This window comes from Leuciscus leuciscus (genome assembly GCF_965113295.1).
Source record: "Leuciscus leuciscus genome assembly, chromosome: 16".
NCBI classification, from domain to species: Eukaryota; Metazoa; Chordata; class Actinopteri; order Cypriniformes; family Leuciscidae; genus Leuciscus; species Leuciscus leuciscus.
Window position 1 is genome coordinate 25,080,115 of NC_138740.1, and position 22,714 is coordinate 25,102,828.

Genomic DNA, 22,714 nt, shown 5'->3' on the forward strand with positions numbered 1-22,714 from the left:
GTAACCAATCAACTGGTGAAGTATGGTGATATTTATTAGTTGTTGTTTTTTACCCTATTCACCGGGGGTGTCTTGCCTTAATAATTGTTTTACACATTGATTATGATTTCATTACAATCTTCAAGCATAAGAAAACATTCCTTAATCCTGAACATTTCTGTTCTGGTTTTGAAAATACACAACCATTCAAAAGTTTGGGGTCAGGAAGATTTTTTTTATTTATTAAAGAAATCAATACTTTTATTCAGCAAGGATGCATTAAATGGATTGAAAGTGAGAGTAAATACTTTTATATTTTGTACAAAAGACTGCTATATCAAATAAATGCTGTTGTTTTGAACTTTCTATTCATCAAAGAATCCTGAAAAAAATGCATCATGGTTTCCACAAAAACATTAAGCAGCACAATTGTGTTCAGCATTGATAACAATCAGAAATGTTTCTGGAGCACCAAAATCATCATATTAGAATCATTTCTGAAGAATCATGTGACACTGAAGACTGGAGTAATGTTGCTGAAAATTCAGCTTTACCATCACAGAAATAAATTCCATTGTAAAACGTACTACAATAGAATACAGTTATTTTAAATTGTAATAATATTTCGCAATATTGCGAAAGTCTTGCAGCCTTGTGAACAAAAATATTTATTTCAAAAACATTTTAAATATCTTATCTATCCCAAATTTTTATACAAGTAACGTAATAGTAGTAATGTAATAATGACAACAGATCATTTTCATCTTAAACCAAGTCATTAATTGGTTTTATCTCAATACCATTATCTTAGGTCACCAGCAATGCCTAACATTTTGATAAAGGAAGATTCAAAGGCAAATATTTCAGTCAGTTAAGTAGTCTATGACACACTCAGCTATTCTTGCTAAAGGCACTTATCAGTCAAGTAATTTCTTGTGATTTCAATTCACAACCAAAAGTGGTACATTTTAATTAACTACAACTAAAATGCCCTCACCAATACTTGAGTTAATAATTCAAAACAGTTTTAAATAAGTCTTTAATGCAATAGACTTTAAATCCCACTTGACTTTCCCTGCAGCAATTACAAATGAGAGTTGAATGCATTGGACATATCAACTTTTAGTCAACCTCGACTGAAGCACCCGGTGATTCACAAGGGAGAGGGTAATTTTTTTCTGAAAAGCCCCCCACACTCACTCAATAAGACAGAAATGGAGTTCAAGCGCTCAGATTCCCGCACTGCATCACTGGCCACAAAGTTAAATGATTCTCCAGTCAGACTCTTTGGTTTATAGGCGTGCTTTAGCTTCGTTACACTCTATGATTCCGTCAGACAGGAGCTGTTCTATTTGCGCTTGCTCAAACCCGTACTCCTTCAGCACAGTGCGAGTGTGCTCTCCGATAAAGGGGTCACGGGTGCGGCAGGCCTCCGCAGGGGAGCGGGACAGAACGGGTGCAGGTCGGGGGCTAATTTCCCCCTGAGAGTCCTTGAAGAACGATCCCCTTGCCTGGTTGTGGGGGTGAGAGAGTACCTCATCCAGTGACAGCACAGGGGTGACACAGGCATCTGTCCCATCGAAGATCCGACCCCACTCAGCCTGCGTTTTGGTGGCAAACACCTGGGTGAACGTCTGCCTGAGCTGCGGCCAATCAGATACACTCATTTGTGAGGGCAGGTCAGCATCGTCCAAGCCCAAACCTGTAGTGAAAGAATTAAGGAGATAAAAAGGAGATTAAAAAAAGAGGAAAGAAATCAATAAAGGAGTTTAGAGGACAAGGACCAAAGACATCATGAAGGACTATGAATCCAGAATCCATTAAAAACAACACGAGCCACAATAGGTGACTTATAAAGAAATGTTCTTCTTTTGAGGGTCAACATGAATAGCAAGTCATTGTGGTTTCAAAGCAAGATTGAGTACGCTGCATTTGCACTTGGGTCATCGGGACGTGGGGTGAATCCCTGTGCACATACTAATAAAGCATCCTGTGGCTTCTCCCTGATCTTTGGGCAAAATTGACAACCATGTAGCCAGATCAATGTGACCCTGGGAAACTTGTGGTTAAACATGTCAATTGTACTCAGACATCCTTCAGGTTACAGATTTATTTCAGGTGAATTGAAAGCAGCTAGATGTATACTATATGCTAAAAAATTAGAAAAAAGAAAATGATAAAAATAAGATCAGAAATAAAAAAATATACAAATTTAAAAAATGCATAAAATGCAATAAAGATGTAGAGAGATAATAGAAATAAGACCATAAAATGCAAAAATAACAGAATATTTCAAATTGAAAATAAAATAAAATGCAAAAACAAGATAAAAATCATATAAGTATTAAATGAAAATAAAATAAATAAAATTGAAAAGAATATGAAATAAAATCTAAAATAATAATAATTTATAAAATTAAAAATAATTTATAAAAATAAGTAGAATAAGTTGTGATAAAAATACATAAAATGACTAATGCCTGGGGAAAATATCTTAATTAGATCTATTTGCACATAATTGTTACTATGAACATAATGTGCAGTTCGTTTGCTAATTTGTGTTTTGCGCTCCATCCACTGAAGTTGCAAGGTGCATGTCAGGCAGCATGAATTAAACACCACATGGCACAATATCCAGTAAGATGTCAAAAGCTCTAAGGTTGTCTACAAATATGCCAGTCGCTATTAAGACATCTATGGATATGGTGACCCAAAAGTAGAGCTGCACGATTCTGGCTAAAATGGGAATAAAGATCACGATTCTGAAAAGCTTTATTATTTTAAAGATCTACAAATCCTGAACATTATGTTACCAAACAAGATAGACACAAAATAAGACATAATACTCTTGCTTCAGTCAAATTTAAATAATTGCAGTAAACAAAAAATGACAGTTAACATTGACAACATTCAAAGGTATTATGCCAGGCTAGACCTATTAAAGATTATTAGCAATACACACTATTCTATCAACATTTTGGGGTATGGTGTTGCGTTGAATAGCGTTGCTTTTATAGATGTTTGTTTCATCTGGCCGCTGGTACTTTGTGATTGAGCAGTTTTGTTTTTAACCATTTAAGATAAGTTTTTAATTGAGATACATTTTATAATAACTTTGCTTTTCATTTATTACTTAAAGCTCACTTGAAGTTTTTCGATAGCTACTACATTAGCCTAACTGATAAAGTACACATTTAAAACAAGTGAACAGTCAGTAATAAAATAAGAACAAATACACAAATTACAAGCCGAGATGAATAGTCAAGTCAAGTCAAGTTTATTTGTATAGCGCTTTTCACAATACAGATTGCATCAAAGCAGCTTCACAGTATTAAATTAAAATAATACAACAAAGTTTGTTTCAAGAGGAATTTATTGATTGATAAAATTAAATTAAATATCCCCAAAATCTCCCCAACTGAGCAAGCCAAAGGCAACAGTGGCAAGGAACCGAAAAACTCCATCAAGTGACCTAATGGTGTCCTAAAACTCCATCAGGTGCCTTAATGGAGAAAAAAAACCTTGGGAGAACCCAGGCTCAGTCGGGGGCCAGTTCTCCTCTGGCATTTATGAGCTAGAGGCCGGATTGTAGTTTGAACTGTAGGATTATATGAATGCCTGGCTGAAGAGATGCGACTTTAATCTAGTTTTAAACTGGGAGAGCGAGTCTGAGCAACGAACAGTATCAGGAAGACTATTCCAGAGTTTTGGAGCCAAATGTGAAAATGCTCTCCCTCCTTTGGTGGTTCTGGATATCCTAGGTATGACCAAAAGCCTTGAATTTAGTGATCTTAAAGAGCGCGATGGATTATAGGGCGATAGAAGATCCGTTAAATAGACTGGAGCTAAGCCGTTTAGGGCTTTATAACTCAGTAGCAATACCTTGTAATTAATACGGAACTTTATAGGTAACCAATGCAGTGATGATAAAATCGGTGTTATATGATCATATTTTCTTGATCTCGTAAGAACTCTAGCGGTGGCATTTTGGACTAACTGTAGCTTGTTTATTGAGGATCCAGGACAACCAGCTAATAAAGCATTACAGTAATCCAGTCTCGAGGTCATGAATGCATGAACTAACTTTTCTGCATCAGAAACTGATAGCATATTACGTAGCTTAGCAATGTTTCTAAGGTGGAAAAAGGCTGTTTTTGTAACATATGAAATATGATTTTCAAAAGACAGGTTGCAATCGAGTATAACACCCAGGTCTTTTACTGTAGAGGATAAAGTAACAGGACATCCTATGATGTTAAAGTTGTATTGTGCGAGGTTTTGTGGGCGGTTTTTTGAACAGATAAGTATTACCTCTGTCTTGTCTGGATTTAATAAAAGAAAATTACGCGTCATCCAATCTTTTATATCTTTAACACACTCTGTCAATTTGGAAAATGTAGCGTTTTCATCCGGCCGTGATGAAATATATATTTGAGTGTCATCAGCATAAAAATGGAAACTAATTCCATGTTTCCTTATAATATTTCCAAGTGGCATCATATATATTGAAAATAACAGAGGGCCTAATACAGATCCCTGTGGCACTCCATAGTTTACTGGAGTTATAATCGATTTTTCTCCATTTAAATAGACAAAATGGTAGCGGTCAGATAGGTATGATTTGAACCAGCTTAGTGCTTGTCCTTGAACACCAGTATAATTTTGTAGTCGATCTAAGAGTATTGTGTGATCTATAGTATCGAACGCAGCACTAAGATCAAGTAAAACTAGTATTGAGATACAGCCTTGGTCAGAAGCTAAAAGTAAATCATTTGTGATTTTAACGAGCGCAGTTTCAGTGCTATGATGCGGTCTGAATCCAGACTGAAACTTTTCATAGATATCATTTTGTTGCAAGAAAGATCCCAGTTGAGCGGACACCACTTTTTCTAATATTTTAGACATAAATGGAAGATTTGAAATGGGTCTATAATTTGCTAGATTATTATGATCTAATTGTGGTTTCTTAATGAGAGGTTTTATAACTGCCAGTTTAAATGTTCTTGGAACATGACCTAAAGATAAAGACGAGTTAATAATATTGAGGAGAGGCTCTTCCACTACAGGTAACACTTCTTTCAGTAGTTTAGTTGGTATAGGATCTCATAAACATGTTGTTGTTTTAGATGAAGTGATAAGTTTATTTAACTCTTTTTGTTCTATAGTTGTAAAGCACTGTAATTGTTCTTTCGGGGTGATAATTGAAGCTGAATTATAAGGCGCGATTGAAGATTGAACGTTTATAATTGTGGTTCTGATGCTTTCTATTTTCTCAGTGAAGAAGTTCATGAAATCATTACTACTGAACTGTAACGGGATATTTTGTTCGGGTGACGTCTGTTTATTTGTTAGTCTAGCCACGGTGTTAAATAGAAACCTTGGATTGTTTTGGTTGTTTTCTATTAGTTTGCGGAGGTGCTCAGCCCTGGCAACTTTTAGGGCCTTTTTATAACGTGACATACTGTCTTTCCACGCGATTCTAAAGACCTCTAAATTAGTTTGTTTCCATTTACGCTCTAAAATACGGGTTTCTCTCTTTAAAACATGCGTAGTATTGTTATACCATGGTGCTTTATTTTTCTCTCTGACCTTTTTTAATTTAATAGGTGCAACCACATCCAATGTTCTAGAGAGAATGGTGCTCATAGTGCTAGTTAGTTCTTCTAGTTCATCTGTTTGTTTGGGTTCAGGCAGCAGCTGAGACAGATTAGATAAGCAATTTGAGAAATTATCTATGGTGGATGGGAGGATTGTTCTGCCTGGTTGATAACGCGACGCCGCATGACATATTACAGCAGTACGTAATATGCAAGTTACCATGTAGTGATCAGTGACTTCATCACTTTGTGGAATGATATCTATATCGGTTGGATCGGTTCCATGTGATATAATTAAATCGAGTGTATGATTAAGACGATGAGTTGGTCCGGTGACGTTTTGCTTGACCCCAAATGAATTTAATAAATCTGTAAACGCAGCTCCTAACGCATCATTTGGATTATCTACGTGTATGTTAAAATCTCCAACAATTAATGCTTTATCGACATTGACTAATAGGTCTGATAGAAAATCTGCAAACTCTTTTAGGAAATCAGCGTAAGGCCCTGGCGGTTTATATACGGTAGCCAAGGCTAGAGATAATAGGGATGTTTTTCTAACATCTAAGAGCGTAACATTTAGTACAAGTACTTCAAATGAAATAAACTTATAACCCGTTTTCTGTGTAACACTTAGAATATCTTTATAAATGGTTGCAACACCTCCACCACGGCCAATCAGACGGGGCTCATGCTTATAACAGTATCCAGGAGGAGTAGACTCATTAATAGCGAAATAATCATTTGGTTTAAGCCAGGTTTCAGTAAGGCAAAGTACATCGAAGCTATTATCTGTGACTATTTAATTTACAATAACTGCCTTAGGTGTGAGTGATCTAATGTTTAGAAGACCTAGCTTTAGAGATAGTTTTTGTTTACTAATAGCAACATTTTCTGTTTTAATAACAATTAGATTTTTCCTAGATCCTGCATTAGATTTATTATTTGATCTCACTAAACGAGGAATAGACACGGTTTCTATGCAATGTTCTACACTAGTATTTATATCAGTTGAATTGGTGCAGCAGAGACTATGATTTGGACTTTTGGTTACTAGTCAAAGGGTATTTAACATTTTGGAGATGTTATCTGACAGAAGATCCGCTCCGAATCTGCTTGGGTGTAAGCCATCAGCACGGAAAAGCCTAGGACGCTCCCAAAACAGATTCCAATTATTTACAAAGAGCAGTTTCTGCTCATTGCACCATGAAATTAACCATTCATTTAGCGCAAATAATCTGCTGAACTTTTCATGCCCTAGTCGGTACGTGGGAAGTGGTCCTGACACAATGATCGTTGTTTCATGCGATGTGCTGCGTACCGTATCGATTAGATTCCTGAAGTCTTTCTTCAGAATCTCCGTCTGGCGCAGCCTGATGTCGTTCACTCCCGCGTGCAGGACCACAGTTCCAACGCGCTCGTCACCGTTCAGGATCTCGGGAACGCGAGCAGCGATTTCAGAAACAGGAGCACCAGGGAAGCAGTGACTTTGCACCTTACTTTTACCTAACGTAGCGTGTACGTGCCGAACGATGGAATCGCCGATGATCACAGCATCGCGTTCTGTTTCGCGTAGAGGGGAGAAGCGGTTTTGTGTGGATAACTCGAAAACCGGGAGGGTCGGAGAAAGTCTTGGTCTAAACCTGACTCGCGTCTTCCGCTGCGGAACCACCCAGGCTTCGTGGTGGCGTGTTGGAGCCGGAGTGAACGAGACCATGGCTGATTGCGACCGATGCTGAGGAACGCACGGAGTAGACGCGGTCGGAGTCAGCGGGTTAGTAACGTTAAACACTGATTTGTGTGCATCGGCGCGTGATGTTTCAAGAGCCAAACACCGGTCTCTCAGCTCGGCCTGTCTCAATAAAAGGTTGTGGATCTGTTTCTCAACAGCTTCCAGCTCAGACTGCAGTGCGTGAAGCTCAAATGTGTCCTCACCTGCACCAAGCGGTAGACTACTTACATCTGATATATTCGCCATTTTAACAGATGGACAGTGAGTTAGCAACGAAGCTACCAGTGATGCTATCAATATTAATACTAATTTATATTATAAGTTTGTTTGTAAGTGAGTGTGGAGAAGACGCGTTCAGCCGTGATCCATGGACGTAACCTTTAAGAGTATGCAGCGTTGGATCACTAATAGGCTTGAGACGCGTCTGCTCAACAGTCCGCGTTGTAACTATGAGGTTTTTTAGTGGTAGGGGTGTAGAGTAGACGCACGATAGGCGAAAAAAAAGTGTTTGTTTATAAGTGAGTGTGGAGAAGACGCGTTCAGCCGTGATCCACGGACGTAACCTTTAAGAGTATGCAGCGTTGGATCACTAATAGGCTTGAGACGCGTCTGCTCAACAGTCCGCGTTGTAACAATGAGGTTTGAGCAGTAGTGCTTCTCAGTGAGGAAAAGTAGAAAATGTTCGTTGTAAGCGAGTTTAAAGAGAAAAATCAAGAATTATAAATCAAATCGATAGAGCTCCAAAAACAACAACGCATTCAGACGCAACGCATGATAATGAAAGGACAAGACATTACTCACCGTGTTTGTTGAGTGTTTCTTATTCACCTGAGCTTTTATGAACTCAAAGGCGCGAGAGAAAATAAATAAATAAAAATAGCTGAGCGCACAGGTGGCGCGTTAACAGGCTAGCGAATTACTAGCGTGTTGTGCGTCAGGGTAGTTTAGTTGGTGGATCACGGTGAGTTTTATTAATACTTAATAAAACGTTTAAAAAAGTCTAACATTATATTCAGGTACAGAAATTAATAATTAAGCCTAAATGTAAAATAAAAATGTATAAATTAAATATAGTTTAATATTTGTTAAAGCTGTATTTAATTGTTTTATTTATATCAATGACACAGAAAACAGCCTATAATATTAAGTGTGTGCTCTCACTTTAAGACCGACTGCACGGACCGAAAAAAACCTGACAAACATCCGTTTCTTTCTCAGCTGTTCACATATGACATAAACGAGAGAATACTTGTCGAGAAGGTCATTTAGACAATTGTGTGTTTATGTGTCTGTTCAAGGGCAATGAAACGTGAAAGAGGACTCAATTCTGCATTCGAGAGCTGTCTGACGCGCACCGCTCTCTCTCTCTCTCTCTCTCTGCTTCGATTGTGCGGCTGAGGGCTGTGCGCACAGATAACGCGCGAGTCCCGGTTTTCGGCTCTTCTTCCGCGATTAAAATTGTTTGAATGTGTAAATTGACAAGACAATACACGTCCAAATTGTAAACTTTCACTCTATGATGGTTAAATTTAGCAGTTAATCCGCGAATCACATGCGTGCCGAACCGAATCTAGTGCGATCCGTTCCACCCCTATAGCACGTTATCTCGTTGAATATCATTGGCAGAATCGTAGAAATGCAGGATTAAGATCGCGTGTGTGGTTGAATCGCGATCGCGATCTTTTAACGATTAATCGTGCAGAAAAAAAAGTGCTAGATTCTTAAGTAAGTTTAGCTGCCAGCAGGCTTACATGGGTTAATATAATATATATATATATATATATACATATATATATATATATATATATATATATATATATATATATATATATATATATATATATATATATATATAGCCTATATATATATATATATATATATATATATATAGCCTATATCTATATATTTTTTTTATGAATAAAACTACTAAAATTACATCATCTATTCTGAATTAGACAGCATGCATTTACATCGCATTTCAGAGCGACAACATCAATCATATCCAGAAAATTACAGTATAGGACCATATTGAGAGGAAATATAAGACACTAACCCAGAATAAGCTGTTCATAGAACTGAGGCTCAATCGCCCCCACTGCCACGTACTTTCCGTCAGAGGTACGGTACGTATCATAGAACGGAGCGCCACTATCCAGCATGTTTTCCCCACGAGGACGATTCCACAGGCCGAGGGTACGGGACTTCCACATGAAGGAGCCGACATATGCTGCACCTTCCACCTGCACATAATCACAGAGAGGTATTTTCATCATTATGAGCCATAATTCTTTCATGCTGAACAGAATGTTTGGCATAAAGCAAAGAGGTCCTTGAGGAGGAAACATTACAAAGGGCTAAAGAATGCTGAGATGCAGGAGTTATTCATATTCATAAGGTTGCGTAATTAAGTTTACAATAAATTCATATGCAAAAACCTATGCAGGTAATCATATTTACATGCATGAATGCATTAAGCAAGATGGAAATATAATAGGACAGGGGAAGATTTAAACAGCTTGGTAATACAAGCACGCACAGTGAAACAGCCTACAATTCTACAGAGGTTTTCAGTAGTTTGAGTTCCACATTATGGCACACCAGGAATCTAAAGGGGCCATATCATTAGTAATAAAATGGTATTTGATCTTTTATGCATAATAAAGCTTGATGTCCAATAAAAACAATGCAACTTTCAAATATTTCCTTCTCAATCAAAAAGTAGCATTTTGTGCATTATACAGAATTAATCGAACACGACTTTCAACGATTTTTAAGATAAAAAAAAAAAAACTAATTCCTGAGCTTTACAGTCTGATTATAGAGTTTGTAAAATCATTTCAGCACTGATTTTGTGAAGCAGTCACAATGTGGTACAGTCTTCAAAAAGGCTGTTATTAAAAGGATGGGGCAGGTAAACATATATCTGACAAGAATAAACAAAAAAAGGCTGCGCGAACAATGGCAGAGAAAGCAAATCATACTGTTAATAATTTCACATGCAATGGGGACCTTTCTCAAAGGGGCAGCAGTAAAAAAAAACTAACAAAAACAGGCTGCTTACTTCAAGAGAAAGGGTAAAAATGGCCATGAAAAACTAGAATATGGCTGTCTGACACAAATAATAATAAGTTAAATATGTATGATATGACCCTTTTAAAGAATTATAGCACTCAGATCTTAAAATAAATTACTTTTGATCGACAAAGTTGGCATCCAGGCTGAAGTTAAAGGGTGTGTAGCAAGTCTTCTATAAAAAAACATTTTTCACAGATGAAAAGGAACGTTTTTATAGGTCAAATCCTCCCAATTGATGCATAAAATATACATACATGCATTTCAAAGACTGTGACCTTGCAAGATAGACTTCAATATGATACACTTCATACATTTCCCAGTGAACCCAGCCTTCAAAAAGATGTTGACAATCTGGGTTTCTATTTGAGCATATGATTGGCTTGACCACCAAGAAGTCACACTTCAGAAGATCACTGCCGCTGCATGGCCTAGTACTGAATGTGTTATGTTACGACTCAAAAAGCGATTTCTTCACACCTCTTCCTTTCATATAGTTCAGAGAAATATTAATGTGGAACATTTAGCTCTGGTTTTGTAAAACAATGAGTTAATGTGTTCTCATTCTTCGACTTGCTCGTTTACTGGATGTCAATGAAAAGATTATAGTGGACAAACAATATTTGAAATTTTAACCAGCAGCGCACAGTACGTAGCCCCAAACCAAATGTTGCTTAATACAATTCTGAAATGCTAATGACACAGGCTGCCTCTTAAATTTCCAATAAGTATTTAAATAAATAAAAAAACATTGAAAGTTTGCAGGGTATAATACATCCAAAATGGCGAGTAAGTCTCTAAGAAACACTATTTGCTTGCCTTACAGGTTAATAACACTAAAGTGGCCAAAAGCGGCTGTCAGTATCAAACGGCAGGTCTTATCAAAGAGTGGCAAGGTGACTCTCACGGGAACATGAGATATCTTTACTGCCTAACAGGCAAACATCTAATCATCATTACCACAGCTCCCACATTGACATACACGCCGCACACACGGCTACCATGAGAACCTCTTCACTAGCACTGCAGCTTTGCTCCAGGTCTGAATGTCTAATGCGAAATGTTCTTTAATACTGGATTGTCAAATATTAAGCTTTATATTTACACTGTTTATTTCCTTAAGGGCGTAAAGTGGCAGAGATCAGACTGTCAGAGCAAATTACATAACCTCAGTCGAATCAGAGCCCCATTGTCTAGTTGAGGTCTTCTAATGCATAAAAATGTACTCAGGGCTAAGTGAAATGTCATATTTAATTAACAAGCAGAGTAGCAGTTGCTAATTGTCATTATCTTCCAGCAGAGAAAACCTAGTACAGCGTGAACAAAACGGGGCACTTTAATGAACAATGTGCCAGCAAACCTTAAAATATTTTTGGTACAACTGCTCCAACAAACACCAACTTGATTAACGCACAGATTCAGCACAACAAAACAAGTGTGAATTAGACTTGGGCAGTGAGAATTAGACATTATTTGTACTAGTCTATTCAACAACAAAAAACAAGACTGGTGATAATATGAGAACACATTTTTATTATTATTATTATTCATATATTATTATTATTATAATAGAGTAACTATTAATAAATATTAATAAAATATTGTAATATTACAGCCCTTCTGATCAAAGAGTAGAGCATGGCGGTAGCAACACCAAGTGCATGGGTTCGATAAAATGTATACAATTGTATTCCTTGAATGCAATAAGTCACTTTGGATAAAAATGTCTGCTAATGTACGGAATTGTCAGATCAGACTCTGATCAGTCGTAACGCAAGTATCAAATTACATTCATAAGTGTGTCCCCGGCTTAAGAACACAATACAGGCTAAATCAATCATTATTAAAGTTTTATGGTAACTATATATATGACAAACCATTATTGTGGTTGATTATTAAACCCTCAAAGCTTTACATTTCCTCTGTACTGTCAATTATATTATTTTTGTAAAAATATGCACAAGGAAACAGCTTGTCCATGTCATTTCCACAGCTTGTCTATGTCATTTCTCATGGTTGCAGTTTGCAAGGGTTTCTGCAGCCAAATAGTTAATCGTTTCAACCACAGGTCTAAATTCAAATGCATAATATCTGTGAATAAGTAGCTAGAAAATTATATTTATTTACAGTACACAGTTTTTGGAGGAACATTTAGGCTCAAGCACCCAATGGAGAATGGGCAATATCCTTACTTGGAAAATAACCACTCTTAACAATATTCACACACAGCTGTGGTAATGAAAACAGATAGTGCCAGTATAAGCAACTTGAAAAGAAAACCAAGCAATTATTGGAAATTCCAGTTTGCAGAAAACTATTGACAGGCTGGTCAGAAAATGGGTTGATGGTGCTAAGATAAGCAAGGTTTTGAAATTGCCTCATTCCATGTAGTGATTGGTCAAAACAGGTAGAGGAAAAAACAATACACGACTGAAATGATAGCAAGCCAGCACAAGTGCTTCTTTTTCCAGTTAGCTTTAAAATGAGTAGCACACATCTTAGCTAGCCGGCCCTGGAAACCAGCACATTCAAAAGAGACTGTAGGAAACAGGAAATTGTTCTACTGTTTTTTTAAAAAGAGAAGTAAATTTTTTTTTTAATCAATAGAAACCAATTTTAAGATGAGGTGCAGTATCTCACCATGCTGGCATCAATGATCTGGCCTTGTCCCGACCGGCTCCTCTCTAGGAGAGCCAACACAATCCCAAATGCACACATGAGACCTCCTCCAGCAAAGTCTGCCACTAAATTCAATGGAGCGTATGGTTTCTCTGAGCTACGGCCCAGCATGGACAGTAACCCTATTACACAGAGAGAAGGACAGAGACATGCTGAGAGTAGAAGAATGGCTAAATAATTACTGTAAAAGTTATTTTTAAATCACAGTTGAAGGTCAGCTAAAAATGTCACCAATTAAGCCTCTTGCATCACAAGCAAGCATTTGTTTCAGCCCTCTGTGCTTTCAAACTAGCTTTGTTATTTAAGCCTGTATAGTGTTGTTAAGAAAATTGTAGATAATGAACAAAAACAAAAGAACATTAGGCCTTAATGTTCTTCAGGCATTAAGTGATAGCATGTATTTAACACACATACACTTACCGAAGACCAGTTTCCAAGAACAGCATTGTAATTACAGATAGCTTACAAATGTGTATTGTACTGTCTGTTAGCATATATAAGGTCACAGCACATAGACAGCCAAGGACAGTAAAAATGTAATCAGACTTGTGCATTATGCAGTAAATTGGTCTTTGTGCTACATCCGTCAGTTGCACCATTCTCGACTTTCACAAACCATTAACAGCACCTGAATGAAAAGAACACAGCAGTGCCATGGCAATATACATTGTTTGGTGTTGATAAAAAAAGCACAATATAAATGCATAATACGTTTATAATTACATGTGTGTGTCAATGCTCATTGATGTAAAATTGTTGTTTGATAAATCAATGGTTCAAGACACCATCTAAATCTGGCACTGTTGTTTTGCATGATAGCGTGAACGCAACATTGAAATGCAGCTGCCAGGATGATATTACATTAATGCTTTAATGTAACATTTTAAGCATTTGGCAGACACTTTGAAACAAAGTGACTTGAATTGAATTCAATTAAATTTTATCAGTTAATGCATTCCCTGGGAAACAAATTCATGCCTTTGGTGTTGCTAGCGCCATGCTCTAGCCTACAATAATAATATACCAATTCAAGAGTCCTATATTTAAAGAAAGATAGCATGAAGAATTCACAAGAAATAACAGTTTCCTTAAAGCTGTTACAACCTGTCACTCACATGAGAGCACAGCAATAGCAAACAACAACAATCTAACCATCCAATCAATTCCAGATAGACAGAATCAAGCCCTACATTTATCTTGTTCGAGAAGCCGTTTCTTCCAAAGGGAAGAAAAGAATATCGCTACTTCCGTTTCATGCCGACTTTAAATTCTAATGTCTTATTTAAATGTTAAAAGAATAAAATATGTGAATAGGTAGAAATCATAAATAAAATGATATAAAATATAAACATTTTATATAAAATATTACTTTATAAAATAATGAGCTATAAGTAAATCGTAACTGTAACGGTCACAAGCTGGAGTGCCCATGAGAGCTGCCAGAGGGCACTCCACACCAGACTATCTTGTTCACTCAGACTAGATTTCCCATAACTCACTGCCTGGACTCATCATCACTGATTGTATTCACCTGTATCTCATTCACCTGTATCTCATCACCTTGTTAGTTTCAGCCTATTTATTCCTTATTCATTCAATCATTGCGAAGTTTTGTTTAGTGTCACACTGCAACTCTGAGCGTTTTCCTGGTTTTCGGATTTCTTGCCTGTTCCTTGGATTACTCTGTTTATTGGATTACGTGTCTGGATTGCCCCTTAATAAAGCTGCATTTGGATCCTCTACCCTCGTGTCTCAAAGCGGTTCGTGACAGTAACATTTTGAGAGGGAGAATTCATATAAAAAAAAGAACACAGCATAATTTCCATTGTCATTCTTTTGACAATGACCCGAACCCTACGGTCTTCAATGGCTGCCGCGATCATAGTCTACTTTTTGACACGCTCTCAAACACTGTAAATCACAAAAGACTGGGTCATCTGAGCAATCAGAGCAGAGAAGGCTCGCGAAAGGGACGTGTATATGGGATGTGACGTGTATATTATTAGAAAAGATTAAAGCGTTTTTTGATTCATGTAAATGCACTGTAGGAAACCTCCAAAACAAAATTAGGAACCTTTTAAAATAGCATAATTGGGTCACTTCAATGTAACAATAAGAGGGAGTAATTTCTTTTGAAAGGCAGTTGCCCCATTTGACACCTGTGTGTAACCCATTTCATCAAACCCTATTCAAGATGGACTAAAACCCCAATCATAAAATAGTTTCAAATTGGATTGCTAATGGGCCATTGGTGCTTAGACCCGGATAATTGCCGCTTGTGGCTACATTTTTCCTATTGTTTATACTTTTCTTCTTTGTTTTTATTGTATTACTGACTGTTTACTTGTCTTCAATAATTGTTTGAGAACTTTTATTAGTCTAGTAGCCAAGAGTTTTTGTTATGGTATTGAAATTGGTCATAAAAAAAATTACATAAGATTTTGATCATATCACCCACTCCTAATTGTGTTAAATAATATCGATTACAATAGTGATCAAAAACAATTGTGATTATGATTTTTTCCATAATATGGCAGCTCTACCCAAACTGTTCCATGGCTTCAGTCTGCAACCAGACAAGTGCTGGTTTGCAGCCATTCCTCAATGTGGAGGAAACAAAAGTTAAACTCTTCTTGTACAAGTTTCCAACTAAGACATTTTGGACTACACAAAGCTCCATCTCTCTAATCTCCTCAACTTCAAAACCACTGTGCCTAGGGCATTCTGGGAATGCTTATTAGCCAGACTCCTTTGCACCTGTTAAACAGTGATCTTTACCTGACAAGGCCAGGTAGTTGATATCATGCCCAGCAGCCTTGGCGTAGGATCCGCTCTGACCATAGCCGGTGAGTCGAGCGTAGATAAGGCGCGGATTCTCTTTTAGCAAGTCTTCAGGACCTAATCCCATCTTCTCCATAACTCCTTAATTATACCAGAGAGATTTTATAATGAGGCACAGAAGGAAAAAACCTTGAAGGTAAATAAATGTGGATTTAGAGAGCAACCTATTCTAGTTTGGATTTAAAATCAGGGAAGAAATGGCAATCACGCATTTAAATCAATAACATATTTTTTTCAACAATGCTTTCTTTAAAACAGCTGAAATTAATTAGACAGTTTTTTTTTTTTAATGTGTTTAACCATTATCATCAAGTTTATTTTTGTAATTACAGTTTATCAGAGCTGTCATAATAATTAAGATTACAAAATGTACAAAAAATAAAAAGCTGCTAAATTATTTTTAAAAAGAAAACTAAAAAACAAATGGGCCTATATTTTTTTAATAGTTTTTAATTTGTTATATTACATTATAGGAATATAGGTAAAGAAATGCTCTATACGCTATACATGCTCTCTATGCTATATAAATCTTGTTGTGTCAGGATCAGGAAGATACTACATTCAAGAAATAAAATACACACTGCCATCTCGCTAGAAAAGGATTAATTGGCACAAAAATAAATAAATAAATCTGTAAAAGTCTCAAGAAATGTGGAACCATGTTTGCTTCTTTTATAAGGCACTGACCTTTGCGGTAAGGCTCCAGAACCACATCTGACTGAACACACAGTCTTTTCAAAACAGCGACAGCTTTGGGACTCTTCAGATTCAAGGCCACTGATTGTTTGCCTCGTGCTTGAGTATCTACAGTCATTGACACCTTTGTCCGATCTACCCGGATCACCCTTGCGCCGAAGTCCGCAAGTATCATCCCGCAAAATGGTGCAGGGGCTAGTCCTGCCAGCTCAATTACACGCAGTCCTGTCAGAGCCATAATGGATCCTGTTTATATAAATAATAATAATAATAATAATAATGTTACACGTGAAATAAATATATTCACATACTTATGCAGTCTGGGAGTGGTTAAAACACTCTAAAATATATATGTACAATGTAATGCACAATATGTACGGGAAAAAAAATCATATAAAAAAATAACGTGCAAATGACAGTTGTTATTGGGTCACAGTTCACTCCAACTTATTATCAAACTGCTAAACTGGCAATAGCGCTAAATAACAACATTTCGTTATGTGTGTTTTCAGTCCAAACCACCTTTTTGTAAAAAACATCAGACAAAACACTAGTAATTATGACATTGAAATAAACTGCATACAACATACCGTTTAAAATTTGCACTTCGAACCAAACTGCCCGGCGCGTCTTTATGACGTCTGCGTGCGCATAGGATTATGGACGTTGTAGTTGTTGAAGTCTTTCTATTTCAATTTTTCAAAGGAGCTTTATTAGCATGACTGTGTATCACAATGTCTCTCTCTCTCTCTCTCTCTCTCTCTCTCTCTCTCTCTCTCTCTCTCTCTCTCTCTCTCTCTCTCTCTCTCTCTCTCTCTCTCTCTCTCTCTCTCTCTCTCTCAAATATAAACCGGCCTATATAACTGACAAAGTAGCATAAGGGATGGCATTATATACTGATAAATATATAGTTCAAAATAAATAATTTAATACAATAAAAAAAAAAATCCATTGTGAAATTGGGTTAGGCTATACTACTAAAGGAATATTATGAAGGCACAATATTGCCTTCTATGAACCCTCTATTTCTCGCCATGATATTCTGTCACATTAATGCAGTTAGAGGCAAGGAAGTCTATAGTAGATGATTTTTGATATTCCATATATGGTGTAATGGCTGATATGCCTTTTTATTCCTTCATTTATTTATTTTATTTTTTATCTAAGTATTTCATCATCATCATCAAAGCTTTATTCAGGACACACATGGTCCAAAAAACACAAACTACCAATACAAATACAAATACAAAAAGAAACAAAAAACAGACAGAATCCACAATATCACATATTTACATATAGGCTAAAACGCCAATAGTTCCACATACTAACAACCTGACTGAACTTAGTGTCGGGTTCGTCAGTGTTAAAATTATACCATTTACAGAGTCAGATAACCCACACATACATCCATGCATACGTACACACATGCTATTGCACAGCACAGCAGAGCAGGTGGGCACGTCAACACTTACAAACATTTGGCTTGCACTGCTCCATCGTGGCAACTTAAGCATGCAGCCTCATGCCATCATTATATGCTACATTGAGTTTCTACATGCTGCTCTTTCTGTAGCGACGCCACAATTGGGCAGTATACATAGGGGTACAGAATGCTTTAATTTGACTCTGAAAATGAAAGATTGATCCCTCAAAAATATGTCACGCTTGTGCCTTCCCAAATATTCTAGTGCAGTCAAGGATGAATAATTCAAATTGTCTAAATAAGTAACAAATGGGATCAGATTTAAGACACATTTAATATTCTATAAATAAACGATACTTGTAAGACAGAAAAATGTTTGGAGATATCACTGCAAATTTGTGTCTCAACACTGCTACATTTATGCATTCAATATCAATTCAAGTATGTAGGAAATCAGGAACACATGCAGCACAAATGTGACCCTGGATCACAAAACCAGTCACAAGTTGCACAGGTATATTTATGGCAATAGCCAACAATACATTATATGGGTCAAAATTATAGATTTTTTTATTATAGTTCCATGGAGATATTTAGTAAATTTCCTATATTTCCAATATTATTGAATAATAAGCTTAAGTTACAAGGATTACAATTGTAAAGATGTGACTGCTGTATTGTGTGGGTAAGCATGCACTCAGCAGCAAGGTCAGTCTCAATTGATACGCTCAGTGGCACTTTCCTCAATGTTCATTTAGAAGACCTTGAGATACATAAATCCCTTTGACTTAGTTTAGGACTGCTTTCATTTTATTTTCCTTATAGTTATCAATTAGAGAGTCAATCAGCAGCATACAGTGAAATGCCACGTTTAGACAACTCTGTAATGGTAGTTGGAAAACAATTGAAAAATGTTTGCTATGAAATAGATTTACAGGGCTTATTCTGTGATTAAAAGCCCCTTACAAAACCTACAAACATGAAAACACTTGGCTTTGTCTCTCAGCTAAACAGTCCAAATGTAGTCATGACACTTTCATATAGTGATCTGGCATATTGGCATTTAGTGTGTTTGCAATTCATATTTCAAATTAGAGATGTTATTTGGATCATCCTGTCTGAAGTGTTTCTGCACTTAATGATATCATCATGATTCAGAAAGCATTGTCTCAATTAACACCTCTCGTCTTCATGCATAAAGTTTCAAATCAACACAGCCAAAGCAACATGATAGTAACTTTGCAGAGTCATTTTGAATTCATTGTCAGACTCCCAACAGTGTCAAGGCAATTAAAATCTTCTTCTCACTGAGAAGTTTATAGTTTTGCTTATAATTTCTTGCCGGTTCATGAAAGAAATTTGATTGCTCTTTAGATGAAAGGGAGCTGACATGACTTGACGCTGCCTAATCAACTGATGAAAGCGAGAAGTGCCCTCACTTTGAGGACAGAAGAGACTCCAGCAGTCATTTTACGGATGTAAGTCTTATTTGAGTTGGTAAATTCAATGGCTTCGGCTTGACGCAAAACGCATCTGTGTATGTTTGACATTTCTGATGTTTCAAGGATAGAATGAATTCCCGTCAAGCAATTTTGTGTTTAAAAGATGTCTAGCCATCCAAATACAGCCCTGACGTCTAGGCTAAAACAAGGAAAAATGTGGGCTGTCAGTGAAAATGTAATAGTCATCTAAACCATAGCCCAAAAAATAGACTAGTCATCACTTAGATAATATGTCAAAGAAATGAAACCAAACACCCTGTAATCACTGTTGACTCTGCTTATATGATGGAATATAATACATCTCGCAAGTTATTTTGGCAAAAACGACATGTAACCAAATTCAAGGTTATTTTGGCTAGAAGAGGGTTACTCATAGCCAGACTATATCGGGTCTATAGGTAACCGAGACGGTGAAATGACAGCTATTGCTTGCTGGGTTGCTTTACAAAGTATCTCATTCATTCGCTGAATGTCACTTGGCGTTTTATCTTATTTCTCATAATTATTCATATTCTTTGTGTTACGTCAGAAACGAGAACACAATATGCAAGTAAAAAGCTCTTTAGTAATGGTCAATAATGTTGATGATGATGATGATGATGATGAATAATCCGGGTGATGCAGCCGGTGGCGCAGGGATTTTGATGGTCAGACACGGAGTGATGGATGAAGTGCAGCGTGCTCTGATGAGTGATGACGTGATCCAGACATGAAACGTAATCCAACAAGACGCGAAACCGGAACACAGGAACTCAAGACGGGACACGAGGCACGGGAACAGGATCAGACAACACAGAGACTTCATGCAACGATCTGACAAAGGAGATGAGAAAGTGGTGAGCATTTATAGGAGATGAGTGGCAGCTGGTGATGAGTGTTTGCAGCTGGATACTGATCAACCATAACGATCCGGACACACCCACTCACACACATGTAAACAACAAAGCACGAGACTAGAGGGAGACATTGGATCTATGAAACGTGACAGTACGTTCTCAGGGCCCCTTACCTGCTGATTGTAATCATCGATAAGGGAGTGATCCAGAATGTCTCTAGCAGGTACCCAACTTCTCTCCTCTGGACCGTAACCTTCCCAGTCCACCAAGTACTGGAATCCACGTCCCCTCCGCCTTGAGTCCAGCACACGATTGACCGAATAAGTGGGTTCCCCATCTACGAGTCGCGGCGGATTAATACGAGAATGAAATACGGGTTTAATTTTGGATACATGAAAGACGGGGTGAATCCTCCTGTACGCTGGAGGAAGGTTAAGGCGGACTGCCACCGGACTAATGATCTTGGTGACAGTAAACGGGCCAATGAATTTGGGAGCAAGTTTATTAGACACGGAACGGAGAGGAAAGTTCTTGGTAGAAAGCCACACTTTTTGACCAGAGACGTATACGGGAGGCCTAGACCGGTGGCGATCGGCTTTGGCCTTGGTGCGCAACCCCACCTGGAGTAGAGTCTCACGGGCTCTAGTCCACGTGCGGTGACACCTCTGAACGAAGGCGTGAGCGGAGGGGACCGCGACTTCGGATTCCAGACTAGGAAAAATTGGTGGCTGGTACCCTACGCTACACTCAAACGGAGATAGGCCCGTAGATGACACTGGCAACGTGTTGTGGGCGTACTCCACCATAGAAAGTTGTTGACTCCACGAGGAAGGATTCTTGGAAACCAAACATCGTAACGGTCTTTCCAAATCCTGGTTGGCTCTCTCAGTTTGGCCATTGCTCTGGGGGTGGAACCCTGAGGACAGACTGACAGTCGCCCCCAGAAGCTTACAAAATTCTCTGCAAAATTTGGACACAAACTGGGGTCCCCTGTCAGAAACCACGTCTATCGAGAGGCCATGTAACCGAAAGACGTGGTCAACGACAATCACCGCTGTCTCCTTGGCTGAGGGCAATTTGGGCAAGGGAATGAAATGGGCCGCCTTCGAGAACCGGTCCACCACGGTCAAAACTACCGTGTGACCCTGAGAGGGTGGGAGGGCGGTAACAAAATCTAGAGCGATATGGGAACAGGGTCTCGAAGGGACCGGCAGCGGTTGGAGTAACCCATCTGGAGGTCGATTGGAAGTCTTACCAGTGGCACAAACTGACCAAGCCAAAACAAAATTGTGAATGTCACGAGCCATGAGAGGCCACCAGAATCGTTGCTTGACTAAAAATCTAGTGCGACTGACTCCTGGATGACAAGCCACATTGGAAGAAGGCCCCCACTGAATGACACTGGACCTCAGACCCTCAGGCACAAATAAACGATTCGGTGGGCAACCGACCGGGGGGCGTTACCCCTTCTAAGGCCTTCTTGACCTTCGATTCGACCTCCCATACGAGTGTGGAGATGAATAGAGTCTCCGGTAAAATGCACTCGGGAGAGCCTGCTCCTACTCGACACCTAAAGGAAGCCTGGGAGAAAGATCTTGGTATTACAATCAATGTCGATAACTGGGATACTTGCCTTTCCGCCATCCACTGCTGCTCGATAAACTCTCGACATCAACTCATCCAATTCAAAGTAATCCATAGACTCCATTATTCCTGCACTAAACTACACTCTTTTTATCCCTCTGTTTCCCCAATCTGTCCAAAATGTAAAGCAGAACAGGGCACTCTTGGTCATCTCTTCTGGTCCTGCCCCAAATTAAACGAATTCTGGACTGATATTTTCAATTGCCTCTCCACGATTCATGGTTGTGATATCACCCCAGACCCTTACACTGCTATATTGGGCGGGGCCCGACACCTTACTACTCTAACCCATCTTCAACAAAAAACGGTACAATATAGTATGGTCATTGCAAAAAGAAATATTTAAACTTTATGGAAAAATGAAAATGTGCCATCTTTTAAGACCTGGTTGTTAGAAATCACTCATCTAATGCATCTAGAGAAGGTTCGGCATAGCGTTTGTTTGACCTCTGCGACCTTTGATAAAATGTGGCAGCCTTTTATGTTGTACTTGTCGAGACTATAACCCTGTGGGTATTTAGATGTGTATGCATTATCGGTGCTTCTTGCCACGTACATGTATTTCACTTTGTTGAGATAACGAGCATGCTCTTACTGGTGCTGATTGCTCCCTTTACTAACAGTGCTTTGTATTACTTCTGAGCAGAATTTTTTTTTTTTTTTTTTTTTTTTCTGTAGTTGATTTTACTTTGATATTATCTATACTATTTTGT

General features: G+C 38.0%; 1 protein-coding gene across 1 annotated transcript; it reads right to left on the reverse strand.

The window, feature by feature from the left end:
- Positions 1–16: 16 nt before the first annotated feature.
- On the reverse strand, positions 17–17,266 carry amacr (alpha-methylacyl-CoA racemase). Its single transcript, XM_082141968.1, has 6 exons — positions 17,187–17,266; positions 16,588–16,842; positions 15,838–15,981; positions 13,021–13,181; positions 9,362–9,548; positions 17–1,681 (listed from the first exon to the last, which is right to left on the reverse strand). Exons 2-6 carry the CDS (start codon positions 16,832–16,834, stop codon positions 1,272–1,274), a joined length of 1,149 nt encoding a protein of 382 aa, XP_081998094.1. The 5' UTR covers positions 16,835–16,842; positions 17,187–17,266; the 3' UTR covers positions 17–1,271.
- Between the last annotated feature and the right edge of the window lie 5,448 nt (positions 17,267–22,714).

What these genes read in the sequence shown, in the direction of transcription:
- amacr (XM_082141968.1), bottom strand. Translation starts at nt 16,834, where the DNA reads ATGGCTCTGACAGGACTGCGTGTAATTGAGCTGGCAGGACTAGCCCCT. An exon ending in TCTGGAGCCTTACCGCAAAG is followed by an intron (nt 15,982 to 16,587) that starts GTCAGTGCCTTA and finishes GGTATAATTAAG; the next exon opens with GAGTTATGGAGAAGATGGGA. An exon ending in AGATCATTGATGCCAGCATG is followed by an intron (nt 9,549 to 13,020) that starts GTGAGATACTGC and finishes GATTATGTGCAG; the next exon opens with GTGGAAGGTGCAGCATATGT.